This window comes from Colletotrichum orchidophilum, assembly GCF_001831195.1.
Source record: "Colletotrichum orchidophilum strain IMI 309357 chromosome Unknown Scaffold_182.1, whole genome shotgun sequence".
NCBI classification, from domain to species: domain Eukaryota; kingdom Fungi; phylum Ascomycota; class Sordariomycetes; order Glomerellales; family Glomerellaceae; genus Colletotrichum; species Colletotrichum orchidophilum.
In genome coordinates this window covers 39,275-64,841 of record NW_019173138.1, presented here as the reverse complement: position 1 = coordinate 64,841, position 25,567 = coordinate 39,275, and the positions used below count along the sequence as shown (strand labels likewise).

The window sequence follows — 25,567 nt, the reverse complement described above, 5'->3', positions numbered from 1 at the left end:
TGAGGGAGGCGATTCCGTATGTTATGAAGGAGACTGTAATCCTTCCTCCACTCAATGCCAGCCTGCGTCGCGTTTAAGTCATTCGCTTCCCATCAAGCACACCGGTGAGATTGCCAGCATGAAAGCTCAAAGAGGGTGATGACGCCGGGTTGGGCTCCGAGGCCGAATATTATGAGGATATTACCTATTTTGATACCTCCGGATGTACCTGACGCTGGCATGACGGCTCCAAAGACTTGGGTCACAAAACAGCCAATGTAGATGATGGTGTAGCGAAAGGTTGTTAGGCGCATCTCCATGAACATGTGGCGTCGGAGGTCGAGGGAGATGATGATACGGCAGGTAGTATACAAATTGCCGCCACGGCGAGCGGCGGCGATCCCAAAATCTAGAGTTTTTCCAGGATTTTGGGCCCGGTCACGGTAGGGTTCTCGTGAGCTTTTGCGCGTCCGTAGTAGCCAAAGGCTCTACTCGATTTGAAATGGTATAAGACGACGTATGTGCTGTTCACTAAGTTACAGGACCGAAAGGTCCGCCTCCTTCCAGCTCGTTCACCATGGTTACGGGAGCTTCGGCCTTGGCCCTATGCTGCTGATAGAAAGTGTGGGCCTGATGTGGAAGAGCGTCGGAGGGATAATTTGAGGAATAAAACAATAGGAGCAGGTGTCCGGACATTGGGGACAGGTTCGTTGAAAATGCCAAAGCACACATGATCAAATGGAAATGGTTGATTCATAGTCTTTCATCTCTTACAGTCTTTACATAGGTTCGAAGTAGGCCTTGGAATTCAGGACCAATCCACAGTTGCAGTGATACGAAAAAAAATGCAAATATTCGAATTCGGTACCATAATGGACCGTCCTGTGGGGGCCATCGTCAGAAACAGGGACTACCACGCTCCTCATCGGCGCGCCCGTGGCTTGTTGCCATTCAAGAGGAGATTCAAGCTGCTTTGTATTTATTGAGTTCGGGACTCCCGATATCAAGAAATAGTCTCAAAACAACGGCAATCATACTCTCTTCTAATTACTGCCTCCACCCTTACAAGTTACAGCAGTTTGAGCTACTGGCCGGAGCTAAGTTACAGGCAGGCCCAACTTATCCTAACCAGCGTCATCCTGCCACCCTGTCCCATAAGCCTGCAGAGCTCCTTCTGACTCTAGCCCAGTGTCCTGACTTGATAATATTGCTGGGTCCACTGACCCAGGCATTTGATTCACGTTAAAATCTAATCTTGTCATACTACACGTTCGCTTGTAAAAAATTTAAATTTCGTTAATTGCGATCCGGTTTAACCGAATGCCAATCACGTTGAAACTTGTAGAACAAGGTATGATCAAGATAATGTAGCAAACCTCTTTTCGGATCAAAAATACCTTCATGCCCTACCATACCAACTCCAAATGTTTGCAGGTGTTGATCGGAATGGAAAAACTTACTCCGCACTTGCATGCTTGATTTTGTTGTTGCATTCCATGGGGTCAACGGTGGGGGTTCCTGTCTGAAACCGACGTCACAGATCCTCACATTAGCCGTGCATACCGTGACGAACTTCTCTAGTAAGTATTAGACTTATCTTCTTTGGCATTGCACGCGACTGATACACGAGCCACGCCGACCTTGTTGACCACAATATTTCCATAGACCGACTTCAATATCTTGCAACCCAGGCCATCATGGAGTCTCATGCAACGCTCAAATTCAAGGGAATCAAGCCCGGTCAAGGGATCAAGCCGGGAACAACTCTCCGTATTCTCGGTGTGGGCGACTCCATTACATTGGGATTTCTCAGCGATATAGACGGAGGTGATGGCAACGGCTACAGACTCAAGCTTTGTCAAGACCTATCAAGTAGGCTGGTCTCGCTTCACAGGCTGCTGGGGCAACCGCATTAACGTTTACTCAAGAAGATAGAGTCGTCTTTGCTGGGACGGAGACCATGGATGGTACAATGCGTGATGGATACTGTGTAAGTTGGAGATCAGGCCCCCTTCCATGATTTCAGCTAACGAGTTGTCCAACCTCGCAGGCAGCCTGGAATGCCATGACTATCAAGTTCATGTCAGACCATATCGGTGCTTCTCTAGCGCAGAGACCTAATATTGTCCTTATCCATGCTGGAACTAACGACATGAACCCCAATCTGGACATTGCGAAAGAAGGAAACGATCCTCACGCTGCAGCTGGGCGCCTGGGTAGTCTCATCGACCAGATTGTGCAGAACTGCCCGGATGCTACAGTTCTCGTCGCCAAAATCATTGGCTGCCATGATCCTGTACAAATGAGCAACATCGCTCAGTTCGACGGACTGATTCAGGGAATTGTTGAAGCCCGACAGAATACCGGCAAACACGTCCTCGCGGTTGACTTCTCAAGCTTCCCGATGAACGCACTAAGGGATGGCATCCATCCCACCAATCCGGGATACCGCTTGTTTGGCGATTATTGGTACGACTTTATCACGCAGATTCCGAGTGACTGGATCAAAGCGCCTATCGGGGACGACCCTCGTAGGTCTGGGGAATTGCGCCGCAATGTGTCCGTCAATGGAGGATCAACAAGTTGGTGTGACCGGCTGTCCGGCCTGTTCTTCGGCAAGAACTCGGAACACATGTTCAAAGCTTGAAGCTTGACCAGGGATATCGAGAATGAATGAACCAATGAGGAATGAACCGGTCTGCAACTCCGGTAGATCCCCCAGAATCCTGACTACATCTCACTTTGCATGCATGTCCCTTTTTTACCATCTATGCGGGACTAGAAGTTTTAGCCGAGACCTGACCGAACGACTAACAGGGTCTTGTCAGTTGTTTTTGAGCTTTTTGGTACAAGCTGAGCGCAACAATAGGTAAAGCTCAAAGCAAGAACTGCTTCTTTTGTTAAGTGCATTGAAGATACATGAAGATCTAGTCAAACTCATATTAAGAGTCGCTTGTTGAAACTCTGCTGAGTCTTCTTAATTATCCGCTGTTTTGATTCTCGTGCCCCAGCAACATCCGCACAATTTGCTTACTCAGTTTATTCTATGGTTTCTAAGTGCGGCCGAAAACGGCACATTGCCTAATCACGCCGCGAGCTGCTGGACACTATGAGTTCGAGAGCAGACGGGATTCGACCGGCAAATAGAGCAGAATAGACCGGGGCCGTCCAACCTGTTAGAAAAGAGCGTCTGGATAAACCCTTGTCACCGTAGCGTGAAGTGAACGCACCCATCCAATCCTACGTGGGGCGTTGCCGGGGGATATACGCCGGTATCTTCCCCCAGACTGGCAAAAAACGGCAACACCCTCACGCCTTTAGGCTAAAGTCCTATTGCCGGCTCTGATCTTGCTAGGGCTAGGTATGGGTTCTTACCCCGTCTCACGGCCATTCCCACGCGGGGTACATGGATTTTCCAGGGTACCTTCGCTCGACGTGTCGTCACATTGGACCGAGCTATTCCATCAGAGGCAAGCTCGATGAGAATGTGATTTTCTTTGACGAGAGTTTTCGTGGCTGCGTTGGGTCGCACTCCCACTGGTAGCGCCAGGACTGTTTACGCGAAAACGCGCCATGGAGAAACAAGCAAGATCATCGTACCAGATGCTGCATTGCTCACACCCTGCAGCTGTGCCGTAAGACGTCCTCGCAGAACAATAAAAGACCCGACGGTCCCATCGAGGAACAGATCAAGCTCCACCACATCAGATCACTGCGATCCAAGACGTTTGGGACACCCTAATTCAAGCCAACCACCAAAGCCAGTCGAGCTGCATCGCCCACTCGCTGCCCAGACCTTTATACAACTATCTTTTGGGAAAGGCTGACCGACGACCATGGGGGGCCATGCATCTGGCAACGAGGCTTACGATGCCGCCCTGAAAAGACGTCAGGCATTGATGGGCGCCAGCGGTGCCAGGGCTCTTGTCAAGAACTGGAAAGTCGCCCGCATCGCCGCCTTCGCCTGCATTGGGGGTGTCTTATACGGATATAATCAAGTAAGTTTTTCTTTTCGAATGAAACTTGACATCACGGACCGTTTATGGTTCCTGATACGTTACTGATACTTACACATAGGGCATGTTCTCCGGCATTCTCGCCATGCCATCCTTCGAAAAGCGTAAGATTATCCTACCCATCCAGAACTTTTTCGATCATATCGCCATCACCAGGAAGTGAAGTTGAGCTAATCCAAGATCTCGACACCAGATATGGATGAATACACAAAAAATCCAACCCAGAAAGGTTGGCTGACGTCAATTCTTGAGCTTGGCGCGTGGCTCGGCGCTATCCTGTCTGGCTTCATCGCCGAAGTCTGTTCCCGCAAATACGGCGTTCTTATCGCGACTGGCGTCTTTATTCTTGGTGTCATAGTACAAATAACATCCATTTCCGGCGGCCATGAATCTATCCTTGGTGGGAGATTCATCACGTAGGTCATTCGCTGCCAGCTACTTGTCACGCAATGCTAACGCGAACTACAGGGGCATAGGCGTTGGAAGTCTGTCTATGATCGTGCCGCTGTACAATTCGGAATGTGCACCGCCGTAAGTGCGACGTGAAATACTGCCGTGGTGTCTTTCCTGACACACAATTTTGAACAGTGAGGTCCGAGGCGCCCTTGTAGCTTTACAGCAACTGGCCATCACATTCGGCATCATGATCAGCTTCTGGATTGTGAGTCCTTGGCCCCTATAATCAAGTTTGATCGCTCTGGCTGACTTTTAACAGGACTAGTATGTTATAATTCGAGATTTACGTCTTCGTTGGAAAGGTTTCTAACAAACCTTGCACTAGTGGCTGTAATTACATCGGCGGCACTACTGAAGACACGCAGTCTGATGCCGCTTGGCTCGTACCAATCTGCCTGCAGCTAGGTCCCGCTGCCATCCTCTTCATTGGAATGATCTGGATGCCGTTTTCCCCGCGATGGCTCATTCACCACGACCGAGAACAAGAAGCCAGAAAGACTCTCGCCGATCTCCGAGACCTGCCTGAAGACCACGAGCTGATCGATTTAGAGTTTCTTGAGATCAAGGCTCAGTCACTCTTTGAGAAGCGGAGCACGGCGGAGCACTTTCCTCATCTCCGTGATCAGACTGCTTGGAATGTTTTCAAATTGCAATTTGTCGCCATCAAGGCTCTCTTCCAGACTAAAGCCATGTTCAAGCGGGTGATCGTCGCGACGGTGACCATGGTGAGTCATTTCTCCAGTATTTACCTCTCCGCCGCCAGTATCTTATCCACAACATTGAGGTGCACCCTCTGCTGTTGGCCTGATTCTCTCAAATGGAGCTTTAAGCCTCAGCATCCAAAAGAATATGTCATAATGCTCAACTTACCACAACTAAATAAGGGCAATAAAGGCTAACAAAACACAGTTCTTCCAACAATGGACAGGAATCAACGCCGTCAGTATTTCCAAAAGGATCCTTCCCGTGGAAAATTCGGCTAACAAAACCTCCAGGTGCTCTACTATGCTCCTCAGATCTTCAGCCAACTGGGTCTGAGTGCGACAACAACAAGTTTGCTTGCCACCGGTGTCGTCGGTGTGGTCATGTTCATTGCAACCATCCCTGCTGTTCTATGGATTGACCGTGTCGGCCGAAAGCCTGTCCTCAGCATTGGCGCCATTGGCATGGGAACTTGCCATATTATCATTGCTGTAATCCTAGCAAAGAACATTGACCGGTTTGATCAACAACCAGCCGCCGGGTACGTAACCTCTAGCCACTATATTGAGAATGACCGTACTGATAGCTTCAGTTGGGCCGCGGTTTGTATGGTTTGGCTATTCGTGGTTCACTTTGGATGTGAGTTCTCCCGTACCAACTTGGAAATAATTATGAGATACTGATCAAAATCCAATTTCAGACTCATGGGGCCCTTGTGCATGGATCATCATCGCTGAAGTTTGGCCTCTGAGCACCCGGCCATATGGCGTTTCTCTCGGAGCTTCCAGCAACTGGATGTGAGTTCAAGGCAATGGTGTAGAGTCACTCACCAGTTCCTGACAAACTTCAGGAACAACTTTATAGTCGGCCAGGTCACTCCAGACATGTTGACAAGTATCAACTATGGCACATATATCTTGTTTGGATTATTGACTTACCTCGGCGCTGCCTTCATCTGGTTTGTCGTCCCAGAGACCAAGCGTCTGTCTTTGGAAGAAATGGTATGTTTATATTATCTATTGCTATTGCTAATTGAACGATGCAATCCAAAATCACCGTCAGAGTAGGAGGGTATGCTAATCTCGTACGTACTTTAGGACCTGGTATTTGGCTCTGAAGGCACTGCCGCTGCTGATTTCGAGAGAATGGAAGAGATCAACAACGAAATTGGCTTGACTGCAGTACTGAACCGTACATCGCTTGGCGAAGGTTTCTCCAAGTCCCATGACATGGAGAAGACGGAGATTGACGCTGCTTCCACTGAGCACCATTGAGTGCACCATGGCCCGTCGGAGCGCGGCCAATCCGGACGCACGTTATTCAAGACGATTACACGTGCAAGTGACTCGAAAGTCTGCACTTCGTTGGTAGCTTCGTGTCAATCTCAGTCTTGCACAATGATGCATGTGATGGGAGGTGGATGAGCAAGGAAACAGGAGATCATGGCATTGAAACCCTACCCTACAAGTCATCAACATACATAATGATTGTATCACGCCGGCCCTCACTAAATGAACCCCGCACCATGTGCTGTAAATCGGACGAGTCAGCCTCACAATCTGCCTTGATGAGACCTGGTCTAGTGTTATGCAGATGAGAAGTAGCGCTTATTTTCCTGCAAACTTTCTTGGAGAACCACCTCAAAAGTCACAATCGATTGGATGGACAAGTCCGAATGTCGGTATATCCTGCCTAGGTGGCGTCTCAGAGTCCTACAACTCCAGAGGATGTTGAGGCCGCTTATTTGCTTGCTGACAGGCAACAGCCTGCTCAAGGTAGTGCAAATATCTTCGCAGAATTTTGGGTCTATTTCATCTTGCGTCTTTCCGGCACTTCTCAGCGAGCATCTTTTCCCATAAGTTTCATCATTGTTTTCATTCCTCCTGAGTTCTCAAAGAGGCCTCAGAGATTTTTGCTAGAACGCTTGCAATCTTTGTTGAATCAGGATGTCTGCCGAATCCATGATCAACGATTCGTTGAAGGGCGACGATGACTTCTCGGTCATCGAGCGCTTGGCCGATGCCATACGCATTGAGGAAGACATCCAGATCAGCCAGAGAGACCGCGAAGAGATCATCCAAGATCTCTACGAAGGTCCGAAGAAGTGCCAGTGCTGCATCAACTGGATGGACGAATGCCCTCACGGCGTCGATCTGACCGAACTCAACAAGGACGAAGACGAAGACAGCGGCAATCCTCTAATTATCCGACGGCGAGTGAATGCCGGTCGGACCGGTACAGTCATATCCATTCACTCAATCGAGATTCGACACGCGGCCACTCGCAAAGTCCTCATCGACGTCTTCCAGCCTTACGACAACATCGTCCACCGAGTAAAATATCTCACCTTTTTGGCTCCCTTCCACCAGTTCTTCTGGCGCTGGGAAAGCTTCGAGAAGGCCGTGGCAGAGGAGAAGGACGAGACTGTGAAGAAGATCCTGACAATCTTGAGGGGATTGGTCAAGCGTGAGCTGGCAGGGGCGTTTGCTGTGAATAAGGAGCTTGTCAGCCATGGAGTCATCACCTTCAACTACTTGTGGATCTTGTTCGCTCCCGGAGAGCTAATCTACTCTGCCGACGACAGTCACGATCGGTTCTACGTGCTTCGGTCGTGCTCCTCGAGAGATACAGCGATTGACCTAAGTCTCTCCTACATCGCCTGGGGTTCGGGATCTATGAATTTCGGGACTGCCCACGAGGACCTTTCTATCGACAACTTCCGGGGTACACGTTCCATCAACAGCTTGCCAGCGTTTCCTGCCAAGTATCTCCGCGACTTCTCAGGCATGCAAGCAAAACTTGTAGAAAGGGGCCAGAAGTACGCAAGTCTGGCTGGAACACATTACAAAGCATACCATCCCGAGGGGCAGGATACACAAGCTGACCTTCGCGTCATGGTCGATGCAAGTCATCGCAGGGTCTATCTCTCCGCGATTATTCGCGAGGATCGTGACGAAACACTTCAGCCGCTGTTCAGCCAGTACACCGACCTCATCAACCAGTCTCCGGTGGATTCGCCTCCACCAGGTGGCGTGCACATTCCTTTGGAAGAGTACATTGACGAGTGGGATGAGAGACCGAGAGGTGGTCGTCGACCGCTCCGTAATCCTCGACGAGTTTCCCCGTATTGCCCCCCTGTTCCGCCAAGGCGAAGATCACCAGCTGTGATAGAGATTTCCCGAAGGCGCAGAAGTGTCTCTCCGGAGTTCAGTAAGCCAGTGATTCCTCTATGGAAAAGAACATCAATCTAACCAGACGTTTAGCGCGATATGATGCGGATACTGCGGAGCATTCTAGGAAGCTCTTGACAGACTTTCATCTGCAGCTCACAGACCCCGAAGTCGATGGATTTGATCTCAAGGAGAAGACTTGGAGTAAGCAATAAATGGAACGGGACACAATCAACCTTTTAGGATGGTTTCTAATCCGTTGCACTAGGAAGTTTTGAAGTAGACCGTATCCACGACATCAAGTGGAACACGAAGCCATTCGAGAGTCTAGTGTTGCCAGACGGATACAAAGATCTGATCCTCGCTTTCGTTGAAAGTCAGGTCAAGGAAAAGATTGCATTCGATGACGTGATCAACGGCAAAGGTCAGTCGTGGGAGCTCGTTGATGTCTGCAGAACGTTCAACGCTAACACTACGTAGGCGGTGGGCTCGTAGCCTTACTTGCCGGAGACCCAGGCGTGGGAAAGACTCTCACTGCCGAGTCAGGTATGATTTTATCTCTTCAGCAAAGCCGCAACAATTCCACATGAGGCTTACTCCCGCAATAGTTGCCGAGAAGATCCAAGCCCCGCTGTTCAAGATGGAGCTGGGGGACTATCACGATGACGAGCGCGAGAAGGACGACGCCCGAATTCGGTATGACAGAGATCGGTCCCTGAGTCCCCGTCCCCGAGACTCGGAGCGCTCTATGAGCTTCACGACTGCATTTGAACTTGCTGCGCGCTGGGGAGCTGTTCTTCTGATCGACGAGTGCGATATGTACTTGGAGAAGCGCAGCGACGCTTCGTCGAAACGGAACAGATTGGTCTCCCGTAAGTATCTCATTCACAACCGAGCATGGCGCTTCCCGTCTCCTCTCATTTTGGTTATATGACTGACATTGTATTTCAGGCTTCTTGAAGGAACTGGAGTACTATCCGTCACTCCTCTTCCTTACCACCAACCGCGAGCGTTCCCTTGACCCCGCCATCTACTCACGCGTCCATCTAAATATCAATTATCCCGCATTGGATGAGCCCTCCCGATTAAAGATTTGGCAGACATTCTTGGAGAAGAACAACTCGACCATGTCAGACGGAGAGTTTCAGTCCCTATCCAAGATTGATGTGAACGGCCGACGCATTCGCAATATTGTCAAGACGGCGGGTATCATGGCGAGTAGAGATGGGAGATCAGTAAGCTTTGATGATGTGCGGAAGGTGATGAAGATCACCGAGGGTGTCGACGTTGAATCCCCAATGTGAATGGAATAGCTTTGAACAAATTTGCGTGAGAGTAGGGAATAAGCAGCTCATTTCAGTTGTTTCTTTTACAAATTGGAAATCTATTGTACGCTTAAGGCGATCTTCAACAGACTGTAGAAAAATGAAATCGTTTTCTTGAGTTTGTACAGGATGAAGTAAGTGAAGAGTTATATACAGTTGAAATGGGGAAAATTGGATACCAAGACGTTGCTGATGCGGCGGTAATGAAAGCCTTTTCAAAGTCACTTGTGGCTGACCCAGCAGTCCTCAAGAAAAGTGGGCATCAATGGTTTTCTTCATATCTTGAGCAATCAGTTTGTGTACAGCGATCGTCGGCTGAATGAAATTCATCCAAAAATACTCGTTGGCATGCCCGTCAACCATGCAATCCGTCCATTGGGCAGTCTCATCTCCATCGCAGAAGAGGTTCAGCGGCTTCGGGAAGCCAAATGCCTTGGGGTTCGCCAGTATCTGCACCATGAAGCTGAACACATCATAGTAAATAACCTGCTCGCCAAACTGCCCTAGGCTCTTCTGGATGGCCCCGTTTGCTTGCTGGATGACCTGACCCCAGTTCTCGACGCAGTCGGCGTTGGCACCGCAGAGGTACTTCGGTGTCACCGGGGCGAGATGCTTCGGGTAGATGTTGGCGACCATGACGTATGGCGCACCCGTTTCAATAAGTGTCTTGATCTGCACGGTGATCTTGGCTGCCGCGTCGTTTGCAAATTGCGCGTTCTTTGGGTCGCCAAGCCAAAAGGCGTCGGTGTGTAGGCTGAGATCGTTCTCGCCAAACCACAAAAACTGCAGGGAGGAGCGGATACCTGGGGCGCCGCGACCAGTGTAGTTGGCAACCTGTCCGATCATATCTGTCGCCCCGGCATTGGACTTGGTGTACGCGTTGTCAAAGGTCGCCCCAAAGTCGCTTCCGCCACAGCATCCGCCAAACGCGTAGTCCGTCAAGGGAACGCGGAGGAGATCGGAGAGATAGGACACGGCGACCGGGCCGTTGGTCCATGTTCCGAAGCCGTAGACGGTGGCTGGATCCCCGGTGATACCGTGTGCGAAAGAGCCGTTGCCGTTGTCGCTGAGTTCATCACCGTACGCTACGAGGTTGTTGAAAGAGTAGCTTGCCCGGCCGGCCAGAGAAGAATCCTCTATCACGCGCGCTGCGACAAGAGGGAGAATAAAAACGATAAACCCTGTGTTATAAAACATTCTGAAGCCTGAACAATGTGGATTTGAATGGAAAGTAAACAAATATCGAGGAACGAAGTGCGATATGAAGCTCTAGAAAATCAATTCTTGTCAAAGGATGCAGAACTTTGAAGATTGATAAATATGAGCTGAGCAACTGGAGGCATGGTATTTGCGGTTCGACGATGGCGTGCCTCGCTCCTTGAGGATCTCTTGAATTTCCGGTCTCATTTCTTTTCTCCGTTTGTGGCGGCGGCGGCGTAGGTCAATGTCGCACCAACGTGGCTGGTCGCACTACGGCGCTCCTTAAAGGAGTGAGACGCCCATAGGCATTCCCTTCGTGCTTCAAAACGGCATTAACATTGGGTGGTCTGGGCTGGGCGAAGGAAGCATAATTTCGATGCCTAGAAAGTCTCACCCTGCTTGATGAAGGCCCCTGTCTTGTCAACAAGCATGACTTAATGTGCATATGTCAAAGAGCATGAAGACAACTAAGCTTATGGAGGATACCAGATGCTGTCAAAATTTTGTACTCGATTTGCTGAAGTCTTGAGCGCTGGGATGTCCTGTGCACCCCGTAGCTTCACTTTATGGTTAAAGTATCCAAGTCACAGGACCCAGCGGGAATTCCGGAATTGGTATACGCTGGTTCTGACTTTCCTTGTCGTGATTCTAACATTTCAATCCAATATTGATCCGTAAGTCGGTAGTTGCTTGTGATAGATGGGTTAGATCAAATGCATGAGTGAATAACAGGAAAGACTTTTGAGGAGGATTCCCGCGATCAGAAAAGGATAACGCACTCTACAGAATGCAAGTCCTGCCAGTCTTCAGATGGCTATGATCCGCGTCAGAGGCGGTTGACGAAACGCGCACTAGCGTGCCGGATATGGATTGATAATCCAGCTTTCTCAGTGTTGTTCACCAAGCGTCACGACAATACAACTGAGAATGGTCGTGTGATATGGCGACTCTTTCTCAAGCATGAGATGCCCAGGCCTGGAACCGTTATTAGCTTCGGCAGAGATGTTTCCGCTGCCAGGGAAGATAATTTTGTTGGCCTCGGCATTTGGCAGCGTCATGGCTAAATCGACAAAGCAAAATCATGGCTTATTTGTAGCCAGCGCAAGCTTCAGTTGTCGCAGGATACCTAATATATCAATGGCATCAATTGCTGCCAGCAATTAACGGTGTCGTTTCTACGACATCAATTCCAACTAAATCAGTGATCAGGGATTTATCAGGTTACTGATATGTATTTACAGGATTCATGATGGTGCGAGTGGTTTGAAATACTGGTATCGGCTCCTGATTGGATCCTTGCCCGCCATAAAGGCCAGTGAGTTTATGGGGTAGCTTCAGAAAGCCCAGAGCATATTCTCAACTGACCGGTGGCGTCTTTGTTGTCTTGGCGTATCTCCAGATGCTCGAGGTCACCGTATTGGGAGGGGACTAATTCAATGGAGTTGGACCGCGCTGAAGAGGAAGTTGTGCTTCCGGTGCCTGAAGCAAGCAACGCGGGCGTTTTGCTGTACAAGAAATACGGCTTCAAAAAGATTGAGAGGCAGACTTTTGATGAGGGAGAGCACACACAGCCCATCATGCTTCGAGATGCAGTAGGGTCGAGTTCATAGTTGTAGCTAGCACAAGAGTTTGCTACATTTTTCACGCAGAGGGAAAGACGTTAGGTTGTCTCACCTTGGCCAGCGTTCGAGCGAAATTGGACGAAAGAAACGGAAGTCGATCGGTAGAATAAATGCAGCGCATAATTTCTACGCTTCATCACACAGATTGGTACATGTGTATCCCGGAGCTCGCATGGTGATGTGAGGTTGTGGGTTGGAGATGGTCAAAGCTGTGAAGTTGGTCAGTCTTGAATCTATTCGGAGCTCCCGGTGAACATCTCCACAACTTCTCGGGCTCACCAACAGCACGACTCGTGGAAAGCGGCCGGCTGGCGCAATGGTAGCGCATCAGACTTCTATCTTCTCATCCATGAGTTGTGGTTATCTGGGGGTTGTGGGTTCGAGCCCCACGTTGGTCATCCTTTTGCACTTGGAAGCGAGTGGTCTGCTTTTTTGTCTTGCTTCTCATGTGAACGTTGTCGTTGATGCCTCAAGAAGCAGAGATGCTACCTTGTTGGCAGATCTAACTCAATTGAGCACCTCAATTTGATTCTCCAACCAAGTTTTGATCATTAGCATATCGATGTGACAGCTGTGCGCGGGTTGGTCAACGAAGCCAGCTTGCACGAGAGTGGTTGACGGAAACACCAGACTCATCGAGATCTTAAAAAAGAATTTTTTTCATCGAGTGGGTTCCGGCGGCCCCGGGCGGGATATGGACCCACTATCTTAACGGGAGCGGAGCCGTCTCTGCCGGCCTGCACAACCGGTCCTGCCGAGTCACCCAATCTTCAAGTCTGCCATTGCGGCTTGCGCTTGTCGGTGAAGGATTCGATGCCTTCCTTTGCATCGGCGCCTCGGGCATGGAGCACCATAACTCGTCCTGCCCAGCTCGCCGCATCCTCATAACCATCGCCTCCTCTTCCATCAGCATCGTCACCCTTAATGCCGAGCTGCGTCCAAAAAGCCCATTTCCCAAGCGCCATCGGCTGACCCGCCGACCCCGCAAGCCGCTCCACCACCTCCGCAACGCGACCCTCAAAGGCGGCAGCCGCTGTGTCCGTGGATTCTGCGTGCTCGGGCGTCGGGACCACATCGACGGCACCCCGCATCTCGCTAGCAGCGACCGCTTCGGCGGTGAGGAGAAGCCGAAATGCCTGCCCCGGTGGCAGACGCCGGGATACGGCCGTCGCGGGGCTCGTGCACGGCAGCCCAATGCTCGCGCCAGGAAGCTGGAATTTCGTGGTGGAGAGGGCGATGGGGTAATCCGTGGACAGCGCGAGCTGCAGCCCGGCGGCGGTCGCGAGACCATGGATGGGACAGACGACGGGTGCCGGGCTCTGGCGAATGAGAGACATGACTTCGGCGCAGAGGGCAAACGTGCGCTTCAGCTCGAGATGCGAGAGCGAGGCTAATTGTTTGAGGTCGTGGCCGGACGAGAAGACTGGCCCGGCGCTGCTGCGGAGTACGAGAACGTTCGGCAGCCCGGCTCGCTCTCGGTTCCACTCTGCGGCGTCGAGGAGCCAGCTGTACCCTGACGAGCACCTGTTGCCCGAGTCAGACGCGTGGCTCGCGCTCTCGAGCCCCTGCAGAATGGAAGGTTTGAAGGGAGGCAGGGTGAGGACCCTGCCTGATGATGGTGACGTAAGATGCGAGAGGAGCTGCGTGCGGAGATCTTCAAGCACTTCCAGACTCAGCGCATTGCGTCTTGCTGGGTTCTCCAGATGGATGTACGCGGCTTTCGCCGGAAGCTTTGGGAATCGCATCGGGAGTGATGGCCTCCAGAGTCGGCACCAAGGGATGGGTAGTTTGGAGGGTCGCTAAATCATGATATAACGGCCGATGTGGTGTGTCTGGAAATTTTTAATGCCGCCGTCCGGGGTCCAGTCAATCCAGATTGATGACACACAAATAAATGGTACCTGTTAACCACGCAAACTAAAACTCTCTCTTCGCACAATTTTGATATTCCACTGTCCGTCCGTCTCAACAACAACCCATGTCTGATGAACAATGGTCAACATGATCCCTGATTGCCCAGGCACAAAGTGCGGCACAAAAATCCGGCATTGATCACATGTCTTGGTGAGCAGTAGTCCCAGCCGCCACCCACTCTGGTTGGACTCGGGTCAACTTGATTGTGAACTTGGCTCTTGAGTACTTGAATATTGACTTTTGGACCTTTCAAGGAGATGAACATGAGAACAATTCACTTGAAATGGTTGCTTGGCGAGTTATTAACGCCGCGGTCTGCGCCTTCAATGAGCAGGCAGAGCCTTGGCTTTTCTGCTTTTAGGTCATGTGCAAACGGCCCGAATACCTCGTGCAGAGTAGAAATCCGAATAGAAATGGACATTCATATCTCATCACCTACTTTGATTTCCATCGACCTTGAGCGCAGCTCCAATTCCAACTCCTCTGGAACCGTCTGGCGTATCATCTGGTGTACCACAATACCTTTCCTCTTCGGACCCCGGAATTCACGTCCAAGATTCAGCTCAGGAGAATCCAGCGGGTTGTCGTAAAAAGCTCCACCGAGTTTCTGGATGAAACTGTACCTCTCTTGCATGTCCTTGGCGTTCTTGATCCGACCGAGTCCCTTTTTCAGACCGTCCGCTTCAAAAGTCCGGAGAACCCAAACGCCTCCTGCTGCTGGATACCCGGCAATAACGAGATCGCTTCGTCGGGAGTTAATTGGGTAATCCCCAAAGTTGAAAGGATCTTCTAGTTCGCGGGGATATTCGCTCTCAGACCACACTGCGCCAAGCATGCGCATCCTTTTGCAGTGGGCATCTTCCTCCGCCTGGTCTTCCGATCTCAACGCGGCTTCGAAACGGTCGAGCTGAAGAAAGTCGAGGTCCACGCCGACGCAGTCGCCTAGAAAAAATAATCCGCCGTGGCTTGGCCATCCTCGCACAACGGTGCCGGATCTCGGTCCAAACGAGGTCCTGTAATGCTTCTCTGGTGTCTCGTCCATGTAGCCGCGGCAGTACGAACAGAGAGAACAACCCTCGTCATCGTCGTAGCCCCCTGGTGGCGGTTTGATCGTCATAATCCGGTAGTAGTTGACAGCCCAGGACATGAATCTGACAGTAATGTAGAAATAAGACGCGACTGATAGGGAGTACAGTACAGCTATTTGGATATGTAGCATCTCAGCTCTACCTTTCGACGTTTTGAACAATGTTTGTAAAGGGGCAGGAAACAAATTCAAATTCAAGGTCATTCTTTACGAAGAGCAAGTTGACTCAGGAAATTCGAGACTCTCATCAATTGGGGCGGGTTGGTCACTCTCCTGATTTTGTGGTGAATCGCTGACTGCTGCCTGTTTCGCCGAGATATGTAGTCCACTCCCGCCTTTTATGCTGCCTGCACAATTCGCGCCAGGAGAATTGATAGCTGCTGCCTAGTCTAGGGCTATGGTCTGTTAGGTCCTTCATTGACATTCGAACCCGCCAGTAACAATGATAAGTCACGATGAGATTGAAGTTTTGTCGCGTCAGGTGATTTGGTCAGAATAGGAGTTGGTCATTCTATCGCCCAGAGCTTTGAGTTGATGATATTACAGTGTCTCCTAGCCCTTGAACACGGCTTACACGGACATAAAATAAGGTAGTAGCAAAAGTATACTTGAGATGCTACCGACCCCTTCATCCGATGCTTGTCAATGTTCCGCATGCTTCGTGTCGGGGTACACTCTAGTGGTCTAGCTAGCAGTCACCAGCGGAAAAAAGCTCCCCCGGTCAATACCATATCATTCGGGGATATTTGCCAGTCGACAAGTCCGTATGTGTCTCAATCTCTGAACTCAAATCCTCCAAACAGGCAAAAGCAAAGGCCAAACTTTAATAGAGCAGACTGACTTATTTTCACCCTTCCCATATGACCGTTCAGTCCGTAACCGCTATCTTTCACTGTCTGACCCTTCCTTGGTGGACGCCGTATATCCTAATCACAAGCTCTGGAACCTTGTCAGCTGCTTTGAAGAATCTCCCGCCGCAGTCTGCAATCAGCCGGCATCGTTCCTCCATGTTCCTTGCGTTGTGTATCACGGCAACTCCGGCGTCAGCCGCTTCTGCCCTCGTAGTCTTCAACAGCCAGAGACCACCCGCGGCCGGATACCCAGCAATCACAACATCATCCTCCCACGTCGCTTGTTCAAAAGACTGATTGACCAGATAATGTGTCAAGCTCTTCCACCAGTTCGGCCCGAGCTTCACCATTCGTGCGCAGTGGGCATCCTCCTCGTCCGGATCCCCTGACCTGAACGTGGGCTCAAAACGGCTCAGTCCCAGAAAGTCCAGTTCCACACCGTCGCATTTCAACGTGTAGCATCCGCCTGTGCTTGGGTATCCGTAGACTGTGGTCCAGTGGCCGAAGCCAAAAGCCGTCCGGCGGTTAAGGAGCAGGCGTCCGGCGTCGTTGAACCCGCTGACTAAGCGCTCTTCGCGTCCCATCGCTTGGCGCAGTCGGTTTTCTTTCCGTATTTCGGCGCAGTGGCAACGTCTTTTGCTAGGATCATTGGTGTCATGTCCGGCGTTTGAGGTCGTTGCTGCAAAGGACGACATGGTGGGTACCGGCCGGTTGGACGGTTCGGTTTGTGAAGCAAATTGAACTGAAAACAGAATCACGGCTGTGAAGGAGATGATAGCAGCAGTGGTAAACAGGTTTTGTGACATTCTTTGGGGGTAACTCGGTCACTCGCCGGGCAGACTACACGGCCGTCGGGACCGATGCTAGGGACTGAGATGTTCTCGGCGGATGTGTAGCCTCGACGCAGGGCAGAGTTGCCGGCGGCATGCTTAAAGTAGGTTTGATCTAGTATGGTGCATCAGATATAGGCACAGCATTAACAGCGAATGTAGCAACCTAGTCCTTTCCGATAATGCCGCACTCTCCATTGCTGCCTTGAAGAAGACTTATGGACAGACTATCCAGTCGAAAGTGACCTAATGAACCACTTAGGATTTGTTACCTCTATACGTACATGTACTTCAGGCACAGAAAAAGAAACATGCATGCGAACAATGATTGCTTGAGTGCCTGCTCTTGAGATTGCGATGATGAATCCGTGTGAATTCTTGGGGATTTCCACGTCACCCCTTGATCGACGCGTAAGCTACTGCTGCCTACATGGAGACGGGAAGTATTATGGCAGCCTGCGACAGGGCAGCAGTGCGCACGTCAGCCAAGGATCACGGATTCTAGTGAACAAGTATAATCAGAGAGGAGAATTTCCGTTGATGAATTCTGCCTCCCGAGATAAACACAAGATAGATTTATGCAGTATTGATACGAGAACTTGTGCTGAACACGATAGGTGCTGAACTAACGGTAAACAAGTATGCAATATTTTTCCCACTAGCGCCGCCAAGCTTTGAGAAGACAATACGCTTTTCCATGAGGGGGAATCATGAGTTCGATAAAAGGTCGCTCCCTTAAAGAGGTCCGGTGGCTAGGCACACTCTCCTCGGGAACGATGCGCAACCATATCACGACCGGGCAGCAAATGATTCACTATGGTTCAACGGATTCCTCGCTCGGCTTTCGTCGATGTTCGTATATCTCGGTGTGGATAACAACTTCTTCTTCGTCGAGCTCAGACGATGGTGGTGGCGGGGCTGGAGTCTGGGCAACTTCAACGTTGGATTTCGGGGTCGCTTTACCGCCAGAGTTGATCCAATGGATGACAAAAGCCGTGAAAAGAACTTGGGAAAAATTAGGCTTTGACTTGACATGGAATCGTGACATTTGGTGGTGGGAAGGTTCAGCCGGTGATGATGTTGAACTTACTGTCGGTGTTGCAACAAGTGAAGCAAACCCAAACTATTTCGCCTCCCAGAGCTACTAACACTGAGAGGTTCCTGGGAAATCTTTTAGCCAGGTCCAAGCTTTTATGCCTACTTGGGCTCTTCTTACGCGACGCTAATGGCCAATGTGCCGAGAACACCGGTAAAAGTTCGTAACGCGAGCCTACGTAACCTTACGTTGGGTGGAACTCGAGAGAGGGGAAGAGTATTCCCATGCACCGTCTGTGGCCTTATCATCGATATTTGAATCGAGTGGAGTCCTGATGGGTAAAGTTAGAATCTCCTTGGAGAAACTGAGGAAAAGCACGGTTGAAAATTGTGACTTACTAAGAAGCGGAAACAAGAACAAAAATGTCAGATACACGTTGACGACAGCGTCAAAGAGAATGACAGGCAATATGATGGCTCGCTCCAGTCCAATAATGCAAATGTCATCCTCCTCGTCGTATCGGAATCCACGGCTAGTAGGGCAGATATTGTCAATATAACCGCTGAGGACATTGCTTGAGGCCACTCACGAGGCAAAGTTGAATGCGGCTACAATGCCGTATATAGCTGATAGCAGTCAGTCGGAGCTGATTTGATAACTTGGACTTGAACTTTGACATACCCAGCACGACAAACGAATTGAAGACGTACAATTTGGACTTGAGACGAGACTTGGTGGTGCTTCGGATAACATGCTAGTTAATGCATTAGCGAAAAACCTGGTTGGGATCGGGGTTTTTTTTTTTTGGAAAGTTTTACCACTTTATCAACCATGAAGAGGTAGACGAGCTAGTTAAAGAGTCAGATTCGCTGATTTCATTCTGTAAGAAGACACTACTCACGGTCTTTGATGAGATTAGCAATGCTACATTCAGCCGAGTTGGTGCTCGACTTACCTTAATTACGATATAGGCAGTTAAGCAGAGTATGCCCGCCGCCGAACATGGTAGGAAATCCATGCGAATCTCAGCCAGAAATAAGAGCTGAAAAACCCAAGATCCAAAGACGAATAGGCATGAAATGAGGTAGATCAGTAGAGCCACTGCAACACAACATATCAGCCCAAACTGGCCCATCAACCTTTGAGCTATTCCTTACGCCATCTTGTCCACGGCAATGGACGCCAATCTTTGATCACGGACCACTGGTAACCTTGAAATACATTAGACCTTGCCGAAATTCCTGCTGCAACGATTCCCTCACGAAGTAGATATGCCAGCAGGCAAGATGAGACTGGTGCGATGATGAGGCTAATGATCTGTTCGAGGCGGATATCGTGTCTTGGGCGACTCGACGTCTCACTGGCTGTCGATTTGAAGTCGTCCATATCGAGGGGAGGTTCGCCTAAAGAGCGTCACGGCGGAGGAAGGCTTCTGACCTCGTTCCGATGCCGGTATCCTTCGGTATCCTTCAATATCAACGCTTGGTGGCACGTGCAGAAGAATGACACCCTGATACCAAATAGTCCTTGACCGGGTCCGCTGGCGTGCCTTGGTATAAGTAGATTTCAGACTGATGAAGATAAGATTCGGCAAATACATGTAGGGAAGCTTAAGGTTTGAGGCGTTGCCGCTGGGTTCCTGTGCCATAGGATAAAGACTGCCATTCGTGGACAAGGTTCTGAAGGAAGCTTATCGACAGTGTAATGGCTCGTTTTTGGGTTTGGGCTACTTTGGTCGAAATTTCAGGCTCACCTGTCGAAGTGATTCCAGAAGAGCTCACCGCTTTGCTGGTACCGTCTCTCTGGCGGCTTTGGCTAAGCAGTGCTTGTCAGACAGGTCGCGCTTGACGTACTGCCAAGGTCAAATGTTGCCAAGGGGAGCACCTCTACTGCCAAAGCGCAAGTCCGGCGCGCATTGTGCGCGGCATCTCATTCACCCCGAGGTACTGGCATCCTCGAAGCCCACGGCGTGTCTTACTGGTCAGACACTGCTTTGGTCCGACGCTTGAATTATTCGCCGCAGCCAGTAACCGCAGCACACTTGAGACGATTGTCACGCCACGGGCCTTAAAACTTCACAGGGTGACCAGGTAGTAACATGAAGATTCTGTAGGACCGCGTCAAGCCTTTTCCAGAAGCTAGTAATCGTGAACGCCCACTGTTGTGTCATCTTGTGTAGAGTATTCTTACTAGAAAAGGATTGCCGCGAGGGATTCAGCGATGCCTGCCGGACAGAAATGACACGGCGCCCTTCTCCCACACTTGGTCGGTTTCCATCTCCCCTGCAGCAGCCCGTTTCTGTGCATTGGGGGTAAACCTTAACCTCTAAACGGGATCGTTCGTAGAGACAATAGCGGGCCTAAGCTCTGCACTGGAGTTGTTGCGAGCCAATCGAGTGTTGGGACTGCTTGTGAGGTGAGTGTCATAGCTCCTTTTTAAGCGGCAATTGAGACATCAACCCGAAGTAGCCCTCGATCTATATCCATATTATGCGGCCCGGACGTGAGTTTCTCGGTCCCCTATCTTTGGGAATCCAACATCCCAGATAAGCCTTAGAACCATCGCATTTCAACGTCTTTGTACATGCATACAACGGTAGCACTATCTTGGAGACACATGGAGGGCCCTGTTTCCCCTGCTTGGTGACTCGTTAGCTTCTTTTAAATGTCCGTTCACTCCGGGCAGTATTACCGAATAATTTAACCGTTACTGAGCCCTTTATCATCGTTAAAGAGACTTCAATTCGACATTGTGTGCTTTATTAACTGTTGAATCTCACACATTGACTGCATGTTCATACATATACCATAAGCGCGCAGTCCTTCGTCGATATATCAACCGGCATAGTGCCGTCGGGGTTCTGTCCGGATCGCCTTCTGTGGCTGGTCTGTCTTCAATGGTTCTGCTGACCGGGCAGACAATGTTGCGACGCACGATATGGTGCTGTTTGTGCTGCCCGTTGATTTGCGTCACAGACGCGTTGCTCGGTGCAGGTGGAGCATAGACTTTACAAAGTAGGCAGCTTTCCCCACCAAGATACAATCATCCACACGCATCATCGTACTAATACTAGACACCTTTGGTGTCGACATTCTCGGATATATGTAATACTACGAGGGTTTGATCCCCAAGGCTATGGGATACCACCGTTCCTTTCTCTGACATTGGGTGCTCACAGAGATAAAGTCGCCTCAGAGTAGAGCCTCAATATCAATATCACAACGGAGCTTTCCGCGAGGGAAACGCCAACGGGAATGGGCGACGGAGTGAAACGGTCTAGGAACCTGCTCACGGACTCCGGGCTGTGATTCAGTGACGCGTCGAATTCTGCGGTACTTTTTCAGGTGACAGCTGCACCAGACTTGGCCATAGCCTGAGTCCTGGGTTCTCCCGGCCTTCTCGAACTCTACTTCGGATTCTCCCGAGGGTTCGGGAAAGTATGCCGTTCGGCCAAAACACCAGTTGACGCCGATAGGAATCGAACCCAACTTAGTCTACTAAGCGTACCCCCGCTTCACATCGGGGTCACTTGCCCTTTCCGTTGGAAGAGGTGGAGGGAGGGGACAAAGAACTGCTGTCTTGGCGTCCGGGGCACCCCCACATCGGCCACCCATGTCGGCACCCAGCATTGGTGATCCGGGCTGCCGCGCAGTTGATTCGGTGTCGCACTTGCTACTGAGCGCCACATGCACCAGGGTTTGTTTAGACTCTGGCGGAGCTTCCCTAGGGCTGAGGATCACTTCAGGCCGTCGCCCACAGGCTATTTCGTGGTCTGGACCAGACTTTCCACGGACCACTTGGTCATTTTACTTGCCCAGTTGAGAAATCCTAGGGGACACTTCATTGGTGGAGAAAACGGCCGCAGAAACGTTATGTAAAGTAGTTACGGTTTTGAAGTAGATACTGTGTCTGGTACCACTATGGAGCAAAATGTGTGGCCAGACGTGCCGGCAGTCAGTACATATCAATTGCCGCGAGTAATCCCGGCCAATATGCATAAATTTGCCCAGCCCTCAGCTGACTTTGCTGACTCTAACTACATTTATTCATCGGCAGTTGAGATATCTCCTCTCAACGAGGCCCCTTCGCCATCGTCGCGATGGGGATCTTGACGAGAGCACACCAACGGATCCTTGATTCTACGTCCTCGCCCGGATCTATACTTTGACTGACTCGCCTTGATGTGACAGCAAGGTGAATTTCTCAGCTGATCATGAGGTCTGTCTTGGAACTTGAAATTACAGTTGTTTGTTGCGTCAGACACTAACTTCATCCACGGCTTTGTTGATCTTAGAATTAATCCCGCATCGGCGTATAGCTCTCGCGCGGTCTCCGGCTTTTGACCAGAACAACAAGACATAAGTCGTGATGCATGAGGACCAGCCTTCCCTAGCTACTACAGCAGGGATATTTGTACGAAAGTCTGTTCCATGCAGTTCAACGGGCTTCGTGAAAGCCGGCGCGCCGTCCAAGCGGCCAAAAGTCTGGCCCGACGGTCCGCTTATAAGTAAACAGGTGGAAATAGAGATCATTCCGCTGCAATCTAGGATGCGCAAAGATAACCTCGGCATCTCGAGAAATCATCCTCAACTTGTTCGATGATCTGTAAGAGGACCCATGTTTTCAGATTTGACTGTCTTTCGAAGTCTGCTTGTTTGAGGTCACTACGTTTTTGGACTGGATCTTGACTTCTGACTCTAAGATTCGGTGCTACACACGGTGATGTGATGTGAGACTCCATTTACCGATAGGCTCGAGACGTTGCCAAGCTCTGCGGTGGAGCTGACGTTGTTTTGGAGGTTCACCGTGATTAACACAGCCCCGTTTAAGCCGTTTGCCCCTTCTTTCACAAGGAGCCTGATAAACGTCTCCCGAGGATGTCTTTTGAGAACAAAATTAGTACTTAGACACTTAATGTGTTGTTTCTCATTAATCTTTGATCCTAGTAGCTGAATTGATATTTGGTCCGGAGATCAGCTTTTGTTCATGGAGACACAAACTCGTTCTTGCGTCCTTATCCTTACCTTCTTACTGTCGTGAAGACAGGTAGGCCCATATCAATTTGTAGAGCAATGGGTTTATGCCCGAAATGAACAACCTGCAAGTTGATTTCAATATCAGCCATTGCCCAGTCTCAACAGAGAAACGTGTCAGTGAATTCACCAAATTTATTTTGCTTTCGTCAGGTAATCATGATCACAACGGTGAAAATACGCAGCATTCAATAAAGGCATCAGCAAACTCAACCTTAGGACTGTAGCTAGCGGCGGCCAATGATCAGCAATAACCGCCTGCGCTTGAAGGCCCTATGCTGGATACTCCTTGGCAGTTTCCACAGGAAAGCGCCCGGCCTCCATGAGTCAACGCACTGGCATGTTGAGTTTCAAAGTCATCAGTGTTCAAAGGTAGTCTATGACAGGCCCTAAGACTGAGATTTGATCGGCAAAGCCACGGACGGCGAATCAACGTTCTTACATGCTTTCGGGACGAAGCAGTTTGAATGATGTGGATGAAAAACATAGAGAAGTAGATGATCACTCGAATCAAACTTGACAAAAGGTTTCCTCTCTGAATGACAGTTCATCCTTGCGAAATGGCACTTCAGCTATGTTGACGATCAATCTATCGACTGTCCTGGATTGGAAGCTCGGTGGCATTCTCGAGGAGTTGAAGACAAACTACTGCTGGTGCAAGGTACCCAGAGTATTTCTCTCTCCTGGGAACGAATACCGAACACGGAGAGCCAGTTAAATGGATTTCACTATCAGATCGTGTCGTAGAGCCACAAGTGGCGCCGCCCAGTAAATTGCCACCGGACACCGCTTACCACGGAATGACCGCTCCGTTGGCTCGCTCCGTACGGCATATAAATCCGTGATCTTGTTCTAGCTTAAGCAAGCCACTTACTTACTACTATTTATGCCTTCCGCTCGATGCCTCCTCGCTTTGTGATAGATCTATAGTTAGTAGAGAACACGCACAGTCGACTTGTGGGAGCCGATCGAATTCAAAATGGAGTGTAGTTTCGCTTACGGCGGAGAGAAGCACATACTTCTGTAGCGCTTCAGTACTCATTTCTGCAGCCTTGCAATGTTCCCGTGACTCAAGACAATGTATTCAGTTTCATGTGAACATGGAGGTGCGTCAGGTTAGGCTACATAGCTCAACATCTTTTCCATTCATCCTGGTCTTACTTGGGTGCTGTGCAAATACCTAGCGGACTTTTCTCTAGACTCTGGTATAGACGAAGACAGAGCCTCGGTGCCTTTTTCGATGCAATATGATTACATGAGGATTCCGAGCTTCCCATCAGAAAGACGGATCGGTAACTTCAGCGAACTTTTCGTTTCCTGCTGTCGGGTATGCTATTCTGCTTCAGTTTCTTGGGCAGTCGAGATGTGGTCCCAAATTCGTCTCAGCTTGCTGATGAGTCCGTTACGAGATTGAATCATGCCTTAGGCGCAACCTTTTTGCCGGAACAGACTTATCCACGTCAACGTGGATGCAGGATTTGCAAAACGACGAGTAACAGATTCGTCACCAAATTCTTTTCATGAACAACGTAAAGTTCCTTGGGTTCGAGGGGTTTCAATCTAAAAGCCAAGGATAGTGGCTGGGTCGAGTCCTAAGCTGCCGGAACCTAGCACGTACTTTCAATGCGCCGTGATACTCAAAGCCTACCTCCTAAAATGTCTCTTGCTGCTCAGTAATTGTTACTCGAACAACCGTTTGTTATTACGGTCTAAGATGAAACAAGTGTTACTCAGTGTACGCATGGGTAGAAAATCATGAAGCTTTAGATCAACCCCTTGCGTATACTCAGAATACACCACTCTGCGGAATGAATGCCAAGACGCCCATGCCCGGCAGCTTTGTTCCCTTCTCCTCAAATTCGTTCAAGATCCGATCCTTCGCACCGAAGCATCGTAAGCCGCTGTTTCGCTCTGCCGATTACCGGATTTCGTATACCACGAATCAGACAATGACATGTACACTTCAGGGTCTCTCGTGCTTTTCTCAAGCCATGAACGCAAGCCTCAATAAACTGCTCGGCTGGTGCTTCAGAACGTTGAGCCGAGCTGAAGCTTGGATCTAGATTTTGAATAGGACATACGTAGAAATGAGCGAGCTTCGGGTCTGGATGTGCTTGGATCGCCTGCGCGTTTTGGCTCTATTGTTACTTGTAGCGGTGGCATTTTCCGCCGCAGATTGTTCGCAGCTTTGGGTCCATAATTATCAGATAAATTTAGTCTTCCAGGCCACAATGCGTGTTAGGTTCCAATACATCGACAGCCGCCGGCACTACATGCCGGCGGCTACATAACGCGCCGAGCACGGCTAGAGGAAGATCACGGTCCTGCAGCCACTCTCCTACGTAG

General features: G+C 50.0%; 8 protein-coding genes across 8 annotated transcripts; 3 read left to right on the top strand and 5 right to left on the bottom strand.

The window, feature by feature from the left end:
- Nucleotides 1-1,676: 1,676 nt before the first annotated feature.
- On the top strand, nt 1,677-2,626 carry CORC01_13204 (GDSL-like Lipase/Acylhydrolase; the record flags this gene model as incomplete). Its single annotated transcript, XM_022624821.1, has 3 exons — nt 1,677-1,851; nt 1,908-1,969; nt 2,030-2,626. 3 exons carry the CDS (start codon nt 1,677-1,679, stop codon nt 2,624-2,626), a joined length of 834 nt encoding a protein of 277 aa, XP_022468681.1.
- Nucleotides 2,627-3,815: 1,189 nt separating this feature from the next.
- CORC01_13203 (uncharacterized protein) lies at nt 3,816-6,427 on the top strand (the record flags this gene model as incomplete). Its single annotated transcript, XM_022624820.1, has 12 exons — nt 3,816-3,977; nt 4,057-4,099; nt 4,189-4,411; nt 4,464-4,526; nt 4,584-4,656; nt 4,817-5,176; nt 5,361-5,390; nt 5,447-5,694; nt 5,746-5,792; nt 5,854-5,950; nt 6,004-6,154; nt 6,251-6,427. The coding sequence occupies 12 exons, from the start codon at nt 3,816-3,818 to the stop codon at nt 6,425-6,427; spliced, it is 1,674 nt and encodes a 557-aa protein (XP_022468680.1).
- Nucleotides 6,428-7,099: 672 nt separating this feature from the next.
- CORC01_13202 (uncharacterized protein) lies at nt 7,100-9,627 on the top strand (the record flags this gene model as incomplete). Its single annotated transcript, XM_022624819.1, has 6 exons — nt 7,100-8,363; nt 8,417-8,527; nt 8,592-8,747; nt 8,804-8,869; nt 8,932-9,195; nt 9,275-9,627. The coding sequence occupies 6 exons, from the start codon at nt 7,100-7,102 to the stop codon at nt 9,625-9,627; spliced, it is 2,214 nt and encodes a 737-aa protein (XP_022468679.1).
- A 267-nt stretch (nt 9,628-9,894) lies between these two features.
- Nucleotides 9,895-10,845, bottom strand: CORC01_13201 (GDSL-like Lipase/Acylhydrolase; the record flags this gene model as incomplete). Its single annotated transcript, XM_022624818.1, has 1 exon — nt 9,895-10,845. The coding sequence occupies one exon, from the start codon at nt 10,843-10,845 to the stop codon at nt 9,895-9,897; it is 951 nt and encodes a 316-aa protein (XP_022468678.1).
- Nucleotides 10,846-13,240: 2,395 nt separating this feature from the next.
- Nucleotides 13,241-14,215, bottom strand: CORC01_13200 (enoyl-CoA hydratase/isomerase; the record flags this gene model as incomplete). Its single annotated transcript, XM_022624817.1, has 1 exon — nt 13,241-14,215. One exon carries the CDS (start codon nt 14,213-14,215, stop codon nt 13,241-13,243), a length of 975 nt encoding a protein of 324 aa, XP_022468677.1.
- Nucleotides 14,216-14,805: 590 nt separating this feature from the next.
- Nucleotides 14,806-15,603, bottom strand: CORC01_13199 (uncharacterized protein; the record flags this gene model as incomplete). Its single annotated transcript, XM_022624816.1, has 1 exon — nt 14,806-15,603. The coding sequence occupies one exon, from the start codon at nt 15,601-15,603 to the stop codon at nt 14,806-14,808; it is 798 nt and encodes a 265-aa protein (XP_022468676.1).
- Nucleotides 15,604-16,360: 757 nt separating this feature from the next.
- Nucleotides 16,361-17,128, bottom strand: CORC01_13198 (uncharacterized protein; the record flags this gene model as incomplete). Its single annotated transcript, XM_022624815.1, has 1 exon — nt 16,361-17,128. One exon carries the CDS (start codon nt 17,126-17,128, stop codon nt 16,361-16,363), a length of 768 nt encoding a protein of 255 aa, XP_022468675.1.
- An 838-nt stretch (nt 17,129-17,966) lies between these two features.
- Nucleotides 17,967-19,206, bottom strand: CORC01_13197 (uncharacterized protein; the record flags this gene model as incomplete). The annotated part of the gene is made up of 8 exons (XM_022624814.1): nt 17,967-18,157; nt 18,243-18,313; nt 18,369-18,519; nt 18,587-18,720; nt 18,778-18,814; nt 18,870-18,942; nt 19,007-19,036; nt 19,144-19,206. 8 exons carry the CDS (start codon nt 19,204-19,206, stop codon nt 17,967-17,969), a joined length of 750 nt encoding a protein of 249 aa, XP_022468674.1.
- Nucleotides 19,207-25,567: the final 6,361 nt, after the last annotated feature.